Source organism: Henckelia pumila, chromosome 4 (assembly GCF_033568475.1).
Source record: "Henckelia pumila isolate YLH828 chromosome 4, ASM3356847v2, whole genome shotgun sequence".
Classification (NCBI taxonomy): Eukaryota; Viridiplantae; Streptophyta; class Magnoliopsida; order Lamiales; family Gesneriaceae; genus Henckelia; species Henckelia pumila.
The window spans coordinates 95,748,047-95,761,070 of NC_133123.1; the positions used below are offsets into that span (position 1 = coordinate 95,748,047).

At 37.4% G+C, this 13,024-nt stretch overlaps 1 protein-coding gene across 1 annotated transcript; it reads left to right on the forward strand.

Annotated features, from left to right (window-relative positions):
• Window positions 1-1,345: 1,345 nt before the first annotated feature.
• On the forward strand, window positions 1,346-2,719 carry LOC140861426 (uncharacterized). The gene is made up of 2 exons (XM_073264445.1): window positions 1,346-1,608; window positions 2,131-2,719. Exons 1-2 carry the CDS (start codon window positions 1,346-1,348, stop codon window positions 2,717-2,719), a joined length of 852 nt encoding a protein of 283 aa, XP_073120546.1.
• Window positions 2,720-13,024: the final 10,305 nt, after the last annotated feature.

Genomic DNA, 13,024 nt, shown 5'->3' on the forward strand with positions numbered 1-13,024 from the left:
TTTTGGAACGACAAAGAAGAGGTATAAGATGACTTTGGAATGGAATAGGACGATTAACTCGAGTCGGGATTGATTTGAGTGTCCTAGAATGAATCACATATTGCATGATTTGATTGCTTATTGATTATATGATTGAATTTATATTGAGTGCATGAGATTACATATGCATTCATATTGAGCCTTGATTTATTCAATTTGAATTAGACGATCTAGGGATTGTAGTTGAGTAGCTTGGTAGGCGATTTACTACCTTGTCGAGTAGCTCACTATAATGCTCTTGAGTCTAGGGGATTAAAGCATGCCATGTCCACCTCGAGAGGAGAGTCGGTGTGATTGTGGATGTTTTTAACCTCGGGATCCCAAACCGAAGAAAGAAAGAATAGAAGAATTTCATTTGATTATCTGAGTCTGATAATCCAGAAGTTTAAAAACATGCATATCATTTTAAATACAGTACTTGATTGGATTATTTGATTATATGGGGAACGAGTTTTTTATGACTTGATATGTTTATTTGATTGCATGTCAGTCTCTTTTACTGGAAATATTATTCTCACTGGATTATCTGGCTGTTGTCTTTGTTTGTATGTGTACTTGGCAACAGGTGGGGCAGGAACGAATCAGAGACAACATGGCTAGAGGATTGAGAGAATAGAGTGAGTCTTGGATGTTAGGAGTCACTTTGTAATTGAACTCCTTTTTGTATTGAATAAGTCCGAACTAGATGGACCTTATTATGCATGCTTTATTTTGTGAGGTTTGTATAACTTATTACATATATGTTGTATCTTGTTGAATGGGATTTTGATGTTGTTATTGTGGATTGAATGGAATTGGAAATTGGAGAAGAAACCAGAATTTTTCTGGGCAGAGGGTCTCGCTCGATCGGCGAATTCTTGTGGATCGAGCGAGCACCTTTTTTAGCGAGGCAGTGTATTTGAATTTTGTGCTCGCTCGATCGGTAAGATTTTACCGATCGAGCGAGGGGTCCCGATCCTTGGACAGAGAACTGGAATCTTTGGCCCGCTCGATCGGTAAGTTTTTACCGATCGAGCGAGCACCATCTTTTAAAAAAAAAAAATTTGAATTCTTTAATCCTATTATTTTAATTGAATTGATTAATTTAATTACCCTGAGATGGCATGATTAGAATCTAGGCCTCACAGAGGATCTCTTTGATCAGTTTCAAGGAGCCTCTGTATTTTCGAAGATTGATCTCAGTTCTGGCTATCATCAGTTGAAAGTCAAGGAGGCAGATGTGTTCAAGACAGCTTTTAGGACTCGTTATGGCCACTACGAGTTTCTTGTGATGCCGTTTGGTTTGACGAACGTGCCCGCGGTCTTCATGGATCTTATGAGCCACGTGTTCCAGCCATACTTGGACAAGTTTGTCATTATTTTCATTGATGATATCCTCATTTACTCAAAAGATAAAGTAGAGCATTCGCAACATTTGAGGACAGTTCTAGAAGTACTTCGAGAGCGAAAGTTATTTGCTAAGTTCGACAAATGTGAGTTCTGGCTGGAGAGAGTAGCATTCTTGGGCCATATCATTTCCGAGAGCGGTGTTGAGGTAGACCCCTCCAAAGTTCAAGCAGTTAAGGAGTGGTCAGTACCTAGAAATGCATCGGAGATTCGCAGCTTTCTCAGATTGGACGGTTATTAAAAGAAGTTTATCAAGGGCTTTTCATCCATTGTGGTGCCCTTGACAACATTGACTAAGAAGAATGCTAAGTTTGTTTGGAACCCGAAGTGCCAATAGAGCTTTGATGCGTTGAAGGAGGCACTTACGTCGGCACCAGTGTTAGCCATGCCATCAGGGCAAGGTGATTATGTGGTGTACACTGATGCTTCCAAGTTGGGATTGGGAGCAGTTCTTATGCAGCGAGATAGAGTTATTGCTTATGCTTCTAGGCATTTGAAGGAACATGAGAATAACTACCCTACTCATGATTTGGAGTTGGCAGCAGTGGTTTTTGCACTTAAGATTTGGAAGCACTATCTCTATGGAGAAAAGTGTAAGATATTCACGGACCATAAAAGCCTCAAATACTTCTTCACTCAGAAGGAGTTGAACATGAGGCAACGGAGATGGTTAGAGTTGGTAAAAGACTATGACTGTTACATTAGTTACCATCCGGGCAAGGCTAATGTCGTTGCCGATCCATTGAGTAGAAAGACAGCAGTGATTGCTTCTTTGATGGTGTCTAGACCGTTGCAGGATGAGATTCAGAGATTTGGACTAGAGTTCTATGTCGAGGGAAGATCTCCCAAATTGTCAGCTTTGACAGTGCAGACTACATTATTTGACCGTATCAGAATTGCTCAAGCAGTTGACGAGCAGTTGGAAAGGTGGAGACAGAGAGCTGAGGAGAAAGACAGTGGTTTGTATTCAGTGGTAGATGGGATTGTGAGGTTTAGAGGTCAAATTTGGGTGCCCGCATGTGATTATCTGCGAGTTACTATCATGGCAGAGGCACATACATCATCGTACTCTATTAACCCAGGAAGTACGAAGATGTATCGGGACCTTCAGCAGTTATATTGGTGTTCGGGCATGAAGCGTGATATAGCCCTCTTTGTATCAGAGTGCTTGACATGCCAGCAGGTCAAAGAAGAACATCAGAGACCTGCGGGATTGCTTAAGCCACTCCCTATTTCGATTGGAAATGGGAGAATATTGCCATGGACTTCGTTGTTGGCTTTCCAAGGACAGTGAGAGGTTTGAATGTTATTTGGGTTATTGTTGACCGTCTCACTAAGTCGGCACATTTCTTGCCAGTGAAGACGACCTTCACTATGACTCAGTATGCGGAGTTGTATATCCGGGAGATAGTCAAACTACATGTTATCCCTGTTTCCTTAGTGTCTGATAGAGATCCGCGGTTTACGTTGACGTTTTGGAAGAGTCTTCATGCAGCTTTGGGTACGAAGCTTTTGTTTAGTACCGCCTTTCACCCGCAGACGGATGGATAGTCCAAGAGGGTGATCCAGATTCTAGAGGAACATTTGAGAGCCTGCGTCATTGACTTTCATGATAGTTGGGGGTCGAGGTTACCATTGGTGAAATTTTCATATAACAACAGCTATCAGACCACCATTGGTATGGCACCTTACGAGGCACTCTATGGGATACCGTGTAGATCATCGGTATTATGGACCGAGGTTGGTGAGAGGTCAGATTTGGGACCCAAGATTGTTCAGCAGACTGCCGAAGTTGTAGCCAAGATTCGTGATAGGATGAGGACTGCACAGAGCAGGCAGAAGAGTTATGCCGATCATAGGAGGAGAGACTTGGAGTTCTCGGTGGGAGATAATGTGTTTGTTCGAGTAGCTCCTATGAAGGGTGTAATGAGATTCGGGAAGAAAGGGAAACTTGCACCAAGTTTTATAGGACCCTTTGAGATATTGGACAAAGTAGGGGCATTGGCTTATAGGGTGGCCTTGGCGCCTAATCTTGATGGAGTCCAAAACATCTTCCATGAGTCGATGTTGAGGAAGTACGTCTCGAATCCGTCCCATGTGCTCAGTTTGGAACCTCTTCAGTTATCCCCTCGCATGACTTATGAGGAAATGCCCATTCGGATTTTGGAAAGACAGGAGAGGAGACTCCGTAACAAGTCGATTCTGATGGTCAAAGTGAGATGCAGAACCATCCGGATGAATGGGCCACTTGGGAAGCAGAGGCAGATATCAGGACTTGCTATCCAGAACTCTTTGGTAAGTCTTGAATTTCAAGGACGAAATTTCATATTAGGGAGGGAGGAATTGTGACGCCTAGAATTTCTTAATTTAAGTTTCATGCCTAAATCAGTCTTTAAAATTTTATAATTTTTTTAATTATTTTAATTTTCTGTGTTAATTGGCTAGATAATAATCTTTCCCGCGCATTTAGACTTACTTTTAAATTTTTGTGAAAATTAACATTTTTAAACTTCCGGGATATTAAAAATCAAAATTTAATATTTTTTTTTAAATTAGAACTTTGATTTTGTATTTTATTTAGTGCCAATTAAATTCCTAAATTCAGGTTCCTAAGATTAAATGGCATTTTTAGAGTGTGTAGTATTTTTTCTTTCAATTTATTTAACTCTTAGAAAATCCCCACTAAAATGCATAACCCTAGCTTCTAATGTATAAACACACCGCACGATACACTCACCTTTCCCCTGTTCTTCTTCTTTCCCCCAAATCCCTCGCTTCTTCTTCTTCTTCGATTTCCCGTTCTTTTCTTCATTTTTTGGGCAAACACCTTCTAGGTGGTAAGGGTGAGCTGATGCACTGCTGATTGAGCTTGATTTCCCCCCCCCCCCCCCCCCCCCACTCTAGCTCCTACGATCGGCTTAGCTTTTTGGGCCGTTACCTTCGTTTTTTTTCCTTGTGTTTGAAAGGAAAGGATAATGTCTTCCTTGCTTCATAGTGTAGCTTATTTATGTGTGTTCATTGGGTGTTAGATCATATGCATTTCATTTCTTTGAAAAGCTTGCAAGATTTCGTGCCCTGTATATTTTTTGTTTCTCGGCTCAACCATGCAGTTTAAATTTCGAAATTCAATTGATTTAATCATGCTCATATGTGAAAAAAATGAACGATTTTAAAGCCTTGGAATGAAATTGTAAGCATGTTAGCCATTTTTTGAAAATTCAGAAATGTTCTTGGTTAGTGTGCTCGAATTTTGTGTATTTTGATTGTTGGTGGATTGGTTTGGTGATTTAGGAGCTACCACGGGTGATATATAGTTCACGTAGTAGCGTTAGATTAAATGAAATTGAAATATGGTCTTGGATGGGGAAATTCAAAACTGCCAGCTTCTTAGGAATTAGTTTTGGTTGAATTTGGTGGAGTTGCGGATGGGCTGGGTTATGTTAAATTTTCAAGAGTTTTGGGGAAGCTTAGAAGTTGGTTAGTGATGCTAAGACAGTGGCTTGGGGTTGAGGTCAAATGGACAGGTTTGGTTTGGATTTGAGAGGTTGAATTTGAGCAGATTTCGTGGACTTAGGGGCTGTCAAGAGCCGTGAGTTCATAACAGGGTTAGAGGCTGGTTTAGGTGAAGGGCTCGGGGCTAGTGATACCTTAGGATGTTAGGGAAACGATGTTTCGAACGGAGTTCAATTTGGTGGATTTTTCCCTAAGTTCAAGCCTTGGGACTTATGAGAGGTAGAATTTTAGACGACAAGTTGATGTCCGGGTTTGAACATTTAAAACAGTGATAAGATCAGAATTTGGGTAAGGGCTCGGGACTAGAAGTAGCTTAAGAGGTTAGGAAAAATGTCGTTTCAAGTGGAATTATTTTTGGATAAGTATTTAGTGAGTTATAAGATTTTAGGGCGTACCGCTCCATTTACCTAAAGTGCTATAACTATGGGTTGGATTCCCACCCTTTGTGTGTTCTCTAAATCATCATTCTAGCCATTCACCATCGAGTCTCTTGCATGAGCATTGAATAAATATTTTCGAGTACATTATATCTACATGTGCATGCTAAGTCTTATATTCAAAAAAAAAAAAAGAATTTACTTTTGAACGAAGTGAGATGATTGTGACTACATTTATTCACGTGTATGTGTGGGGCTGGGAGATGTTTTGGCCTCCCTTACCAAATCATTATGGGTTTCCTTACCTTAGCATGTTTTCGTGTGGGGCTGAGAGCTATCTTGGCCTCCCTTACCAAATATAGGGCAAGATTGGTTTGGTTTCATCTTGACCTCCTTGCGGCATTGTGCACTACAGCCATGATCATGATCGAAATCACAGAGTCACAATTCAAGGATCTAAGTTCACCCAAAATTTATATGACATGTTCCAGTACATTTTATGCAATTCATTGAGTTTATTTGACTTAGCTTTGCACATGTCATATTCAAGCACTCATTCATGTTCATCATTTTTAAGCTTAGGGGAAGAAACAATTATTTTGTTACGCGTTATTTTAAATTATGTGTGTGCTTGTATCTATGTAGTATTCGTTATCCCCCTCCATATTCTTGCTGAGTCTTTTAGACTCACTCCACTTATTTGTTTTCAGGTGAGTACGATTCCCTAGGTACTGAGGAGCAGGATCCCCAGGGTTAGGCCACTGGTGGTGCAGGCCCTTGACCGTCGCTGTTTTTTTCTTTTAGTTCCGCAAACTCTGATGATATGTAATAATGAATCTTAGTATTTAAACATTTACAGTTATTTGCAGGATGAGTCTTCCCTACTTTTGATCTCTTGGCATGTAAACTTATCCACCTGTAGTACCGCATCAAGCGGGGTTAACTTACTTTTATTTCGTGGTATTCTGATTCAGATTTTATCCGGTGCTTATTTTATTTGTTTGAACTGATGCTTGTGACAGGTTGGCTTTTTAATAGTTTCAAACGAGTCATGGCAAAATTTTTCGAAAATCTCGTATTTTCTCTATTAATTAAATTAGTCTAGAGTGTTGGAGTCCTTTCAGATAACTTTAAGGGTAAGACTATGGATAAGAGTAAGATTATCTATGGTGTCATTATTAATGATGTGTTGCTTGTTGACCATCTATTTGAACAAATCCGCTTAACAATAAATTTCAAACTTTTTTTTTAGTCATTGTTAGGAATGGCAACACAGGTTCGGGCGGGTTTGGGAAAACTCGAGATCGACCCCGCCTCCTCTTAGATCAATCCGGGTTAGACCCGTTGGACCCGCCAAATTTTATATAATTTAAATTTTATTAAATAAAAAATTTACAAAATTTACAAAATTTACAAAACATCATTAAATTTATATTTCAAATTTATATTAAAAATATTTAGGACAAAAAATATTCTCACAAGTTAAAATGTATAATTTTTATTTAATTAAAAATTAATAACAAAAAAAATTATAATAATATATTTTAATATTAAAAATAATCATAATATATTAAAATCATTTCAATCCAAAAATATTATAAACTCAAATTATGGATAAAGTATTGATTATTTAATATAAAAATATAATTATATATTATTAATATATATACATATATATTTTATATTTATATATTAATATATATATTTTTGGCGGGGTGGGTCTGGCCAAACCCGAGACCTACATGTGGACCCGCTTGGCCGGGTTTAGACCCGCCCGTCGGACCGAGTTCAATGCGGAGCCGGGTTTAAACTGACTCATTGCCATCACTAGTCATTGTGCTACCTTTCTCAAATTCAAATCTTTTCATTCAAATGCAACCTAAAAACGTCAAGATTAATCTTAACCTAAACGGGAATGAAATACAAATATACCTTCAATAAGTGATACACAAATTTCAACATTTTACATAGTTTTCTCAACGGTTTAAGATAACATAACGTAACATTAATGTTTGGAATGTATATAATATTTTTCAATCATTTTATAGGTAGATTATATCAATGTTTTTATGACCGGAACGGTGATCGAACTGGTTTATCTTGAAAAAACGGTCCAAAAAGTCGGGTCATTTTAACCGAACGGTCGAACAGAAACCGTTTATATAATATAATTAATAATATATTTTAAATTTTAAAATCTAAAAGATGTATATAAATAGACAAAAAAATATATTTATCCATGTTTGAAAAATAAATAACAATTATAAATATATTCAAAATATTAATTATAGTTATATATATTTTTAAAAATAAAATAATTAATTAAAAAAACTCATAATATTAAAATAATATTTTTAATGATGTACAAATTCCAAATAATCATGTATATATACAATAAAATATTAAATTAAGATTTGAAAATTTTAAAAAAAAACTAATTTTTCAAAAAAAAATAAAAAAAAAATTCGATACCGGTTGAACTGGTTCTTGGGGCTGGTTTTTGACCAGTTCTTAACCGATTCTGAGCGGTTCAACCGTTAAAATGGTTTTTTAGAGTGTTTGAACCGGACCAATGATCGATTCTCTGTCGAACTGATCGGTCTGATCCGGTTTTGAAAACACTGGATTATATATATAGGCTTACAAGTAGGCCATGGGCAATATCAATAGTAATTTTTAGATTTTATCAGTCTGTTATTTAAACCTTAAATAGTATCTCAAAGCATATGTACACGCATTACATACTCATACACTATATAACATTTTGAAAATTTGAAAATTTTATTTGCAGTTTAAATTATACTCCCTCCGTCCTAATTATATTGTTCACATTTTCTTTTTTGTTTGTTCCAAATATATAGTCATATATCATATTTAGTAATATATTTTTACGCTTCTTTACTAATATACCTACTAGTATCTTACATGTGCAATGCACGGTATGTAATTGTATGTGATTATTATTAGAATTCGTAGATTTTTATTAACTATTTAAAATGACAAAAATTCTTATGAGACGGTCTCAAGGGTTATTTTTTAGATGGGTCTCTTATATGGATTATCCATTAAAAAGTATTACATTTTATACCAAAAATATTACTTATTATCATAAATATGGGTAGGGTTGACCCGTCTCACGGATGAGACCGTTTCACAGAATGTTACACATTTCAAATTATCATTCTAATATAATTAATATTCAAAATTTAAATTTTATTATAAAATATTTATGTCATTTGAGATAAAACTCAACTGCAGTACCTCACATTTTTTTATTTCGTATTTATTTTTTTCTAATAATATTTCATGTTTTATATGTTAAGATATACCTTGATATTTATTTATTTCATTAAATTGTTATTTTGACACAAATTTACTTTTGTTATTTTATCACATATTTTTATGCATAAGAATATATGTATTTTTAATTGTAAACTATCAATTTGAATTTATGCATTCATATCTATCTATATTTTTTGAAATATTACATGACATTCTTTTATATATATATATATATATATATATATATATATACAATCATGTGGGTGCAGGGGAAATTGGTGCTGGCGCCCCAATGTGCATTTGATTTTTTTTTTTTTCAAGTCATTGTTATTTTATTTATTATATGGGACCAAGTCATTGTTATATTATTTATTATATGGGAAAAGTCAACAATACAATCCCCCAAATCTGATATCGCGATTGTATCACAAAGCAGATCTCTTTTCTAAATTCTCGTACTGCGCGATCTATCGGTGCATCGCCGCCGGCCAAGGGTCCTTCGCCGTCATTCCCCAGAGTGGGAAGAAGAAGAAAGACGAAGGCTCTCCATCTCGAGAACAAGAAGAAGCGAAGGGTGCTACCAAAAGTGATTAATTCCACCCCAACGCTGACCTTCGTCCCTCGACCTCCATTCTTCACTGGTATAAAATTATCGTTCAGTTATTTGCTCCGAACCAACACACCCTTTGTCCCTCGAGATCACCTGCTCTCAACACTGGAATAGAAGCCCTTGCAACGAGGAAAGGTTCAATTTTGAATTCCTTACCTCGAGCTTGTTCAGTGATATTATCCAGTGATTCGCACCCTTCGTCCCTCGAGCTTATTCATCGGTTATTTTTTTTAATTTGTATAATTCGGATGCACTTCTTGTTGGTAAAATTCTTTAGGATGGGCAGGACATCGTAAAGTTAAATTTACGAACAATATTTGGAATTCATGCTCAAGTTTATCCATTATATATGCTCAGTTAATTTTCGTTGTTGCTGGATAAATATACAATCTTGCTTTTCTACCTATGAATTTGGAACTTGTGTGGTGGAGTACTGTCTCATATGATTTTCTTCCTATGTTGTCTAAGATTGTTGTTCAATAAATTTTTGTTTACCCGTTTGCATAATATGTAGGTTGCTGATAACCACTTTGTTAAATTTTGTATTTTTCATAGGCAAGAAAATTAAGAATAATTAAAAGCAGAGGGTCGCTTGCATTCCAGAAATTTTATTTACTTACAGTCAATGATGTCAGGTATTTGTCAATATATATATATATAACTTGCATTCCAGAATAATTATTATCATTGTTCAATTTTTTATTTTGTGAATTTATTATAAATTATTATATTAAATAAGATGATTCTATATTTTACAGAGATGGAAGAAAGCAGCGGAAATGATCAGTCATACATCCCTCAAGTTGGAGACGATCGAAAGCCAATACTGGAATGAGATTCGAATCATTGGAGGATGCATATTCGTTTTACAACAAATATGAACGAGAATCTGGATTTAACGCGAGAATGAGTAATAGCAAGAGAAGTAAGAAGACGAGTGAGGCTATCTGGAAAAAAATTGTATGATTTAAACAAGGGCAGACAGATGAAGTCCAATGGAGTAAAGAGGCAATAAGTGATAAACCAAGAAAAGAAAGAACTCGTCGAGACATTCGATCTGGATGTGAGGCAAGGATTTCAGTTGTGAAGGAACAAACTGGTATGGGATGGGTTATCAGTACTTTCGTAGAAAACCATAACCATCCACTTGCTACTCCTTCAAAAGTTCATTTGTTACGTTCACATCGCAATGTTTCTGCATCAAAGAAAGCACTGAGTCAACAGTTTGCAGAAGCGAATGTGCCTACTTGCCAACAAATGCGCTTATTTGAGCTAGAATATGGAGGGCCAGAAAAAGTAGGTTGTACGCAAAGAGATTTGAGAAACCATCAGAGAAGCTTAAGGGAGGAGCATATGGGTATGGATGCTGAAACATTCATTGATTACTTGCAATCGGAGAAAGACAAGTGTTCAACTTTTTTCTTTGATTATGAAACTGACTCTGACAACAGATTTAGTAGGTGTTTTTGGGCCGATTCTGTATCAATGAGGGCAGACATTGTCTTTGGAAATGTGGTGGTGTTTGATAAAACATATAACACGAATAAATATGGGCTATTTTTGCACCATTTGTAGGAGTTAATCATCACAGCCAGACCATTCTCTTTGGTTGTGGATTTTTGAGTGATGAGAAAACAGAATCTTTTGTTTGGTTGCAAGAGAAGTTCCTACAAGAAATGCCTAGTGGTGCACCAAAATTGATCATCACTGATCAAGATCCTGCCATGACCAAAGCCATAGCACAAGTTTTTCCCCAAACAGTGCATCGATATTGTCTGTGGCAAATTTTAAACAAATTTCCAAAGAAATTGAGTCATGTGCTTTTCCGTGAACATTATCAAAGCATTAGGAATGTCATTGTACATTCAACAACAATCGATGAATTTGAAGAGTCATGGAAAGCGGTTATGGAGTTTACTGACTTGGTCCAAAGTGATTGGCTGAATTTGATGTATAAGTTGAATCATACCGACTCATGTCAAATCTGAATAACTTCAAGAAATTACAGAAAGAAAAAAATCTGCAGGTTCAAGATATTTTCTGAAATTCTTGAGTAATGAGTAACTCATTAAAGGGTTAACTTACAACTACAATTACATGTGTTTCACCACACAAACAAGCATCGATATTCAAAAAATCAAAACAATTAATTGTGGTTAAATCAATCTCTTGGCGTTTAGCAGCTTTGTTTCATTAGTAGGCAGAAAATGGTAATTGCTCGGTGGAGAAGGGGTTTTTGTAATTAATATATTATCCCCTTACATTATAACATAAGAGTAAGTGGGGAACAATCAAAGTAATCAATTACCGGAATTAAACTCTTGATAACTAAATTCCAGTTTTAGCAAAGGTTGGCAAATACAACTAAACGTACAAATAAATTCAGGCAATATGAGAACGAATTTAATTCGCAAAGAACCATGGACTAATTTAATTGTCAATTAAAAAATAACCGGCGGATAAAAACAAAAAAAATATATATTCATACTCATTTTGGGAGATAAAGAAGAATCGAATTAATTTGGTCCACGTGCTTTTGAACCAAAGCTTCGGAAAATAAAGAATTAGAACGAATACCTTAGCCAAAATTTTGTAATCCGAGTTCGCAAAGGTAAAACCTGCACTGGCCGTGCAACCAGCTCGATTTATCATTTTCGCCGGATATGCACGCCCCTATTCTTCGTCTTCTGAGTCAACGTTGGTGTATGAAGCAGCGTCGTCGTACTCCAAACGGGTTTTTGTTTGTCCTATAGAGTCGCGATCTGAGATTTGAGCTTGGTAGCACCCTTTGCTTCTTCTTGTTCTCGAGATGGAGAGCCTTCGTCTTTCTTCTTCTTCTCACTCCGGAGAACGACGATGAAGGACCCTGGGTCGTGGGTGCAGGAGTTGCCCACGTTTACCTATCACGCACGATGAAGCCGGAAGGCTCGGGATTATGAAAATCGTGGGGATCATGCCCTTGAGAAATGGGCTTTGTCTAAGTCATGAAGACCTGGTTTTCCCGGGATCCTGAGGCTCCTGGCCTGCCTTTGTTATGGTGAAAAGCCCTGACACCCCTGTCTTCGCGTAGCCCTGCTACCCTTGCCTTTGCATAGCCCTGCTACCCCTGACTTACCGGGATATCACCAGCCCTGTTATTCTTGTCTCTCAGCAGCCTTGATACCCCTGACTTCCCAAGGTATCACCACTCCTCCCTAAAATAGTCGGGCTAGAGCCCTGCTCACTGTCCTGACTAGTTGTCATGTTACCCCTGCCTCTCAGCAGCCTTGATACCCCTGACTTCCCGGGGTATCACCACTCCTCCCTAAAATAGTCGGGCTAGAGCCCTGCTCACTGTCTTGACTAGTCCTCATGTTACCCCTGCCTCTCAGCAGCCTTGATACCCCTGACTTCCCGGGGTATCACCACTCCTCCCTAAAATAGTCGGGCTAGAGCCCTGCTCACTGTCCCGGAAAATAGCCCCGACACCTCTATCTTAATGGGCGGGAGAAATATAATTTTCAAATTTAAAAAACATGATAGGGCTGACGTCAATCCTAGAATTTGAAAAGACGGGCAAGGGTCAGCACCTGTTATCTGTCCTTTCGACTGACCGTATCATCATTACCCTGCCCGGTCCAACTTTCCAAGCTCACCCCTACCCTCCGATCGTCCTCAAATCTACGGCCTAGATTCACCATGAGCCTATACATATAATCCGTATCCCAAACCCTAAGTCACTTTCTTCCTCTCGGTGCATCAACTTTTTCTGTAATTTCCCTATATTCCTTCTCCGGCGATTCAACAAATCCGGCTAGCCTCTCCTGATTTTTCTAGC

What these genes read in the sequence shown, in the direction of transcription:
- LOC140861426 (XM_073264445.1), top strand. Translation starts at nt 1,346, where the DNA reads ATGGATCTTATGAGCCACGTGTTCCAGCCATACTTGGACAAGTTTGTC. An exon ending in GTTCAAGCAGTTAAGGAGTG is followed by an intron (nt 1,609 to 2,130) that starts GTCAGTACCTAG and finishes CTGTTACATTAG; the next exon opens with TTACCATCCGGGCAAGGCTA.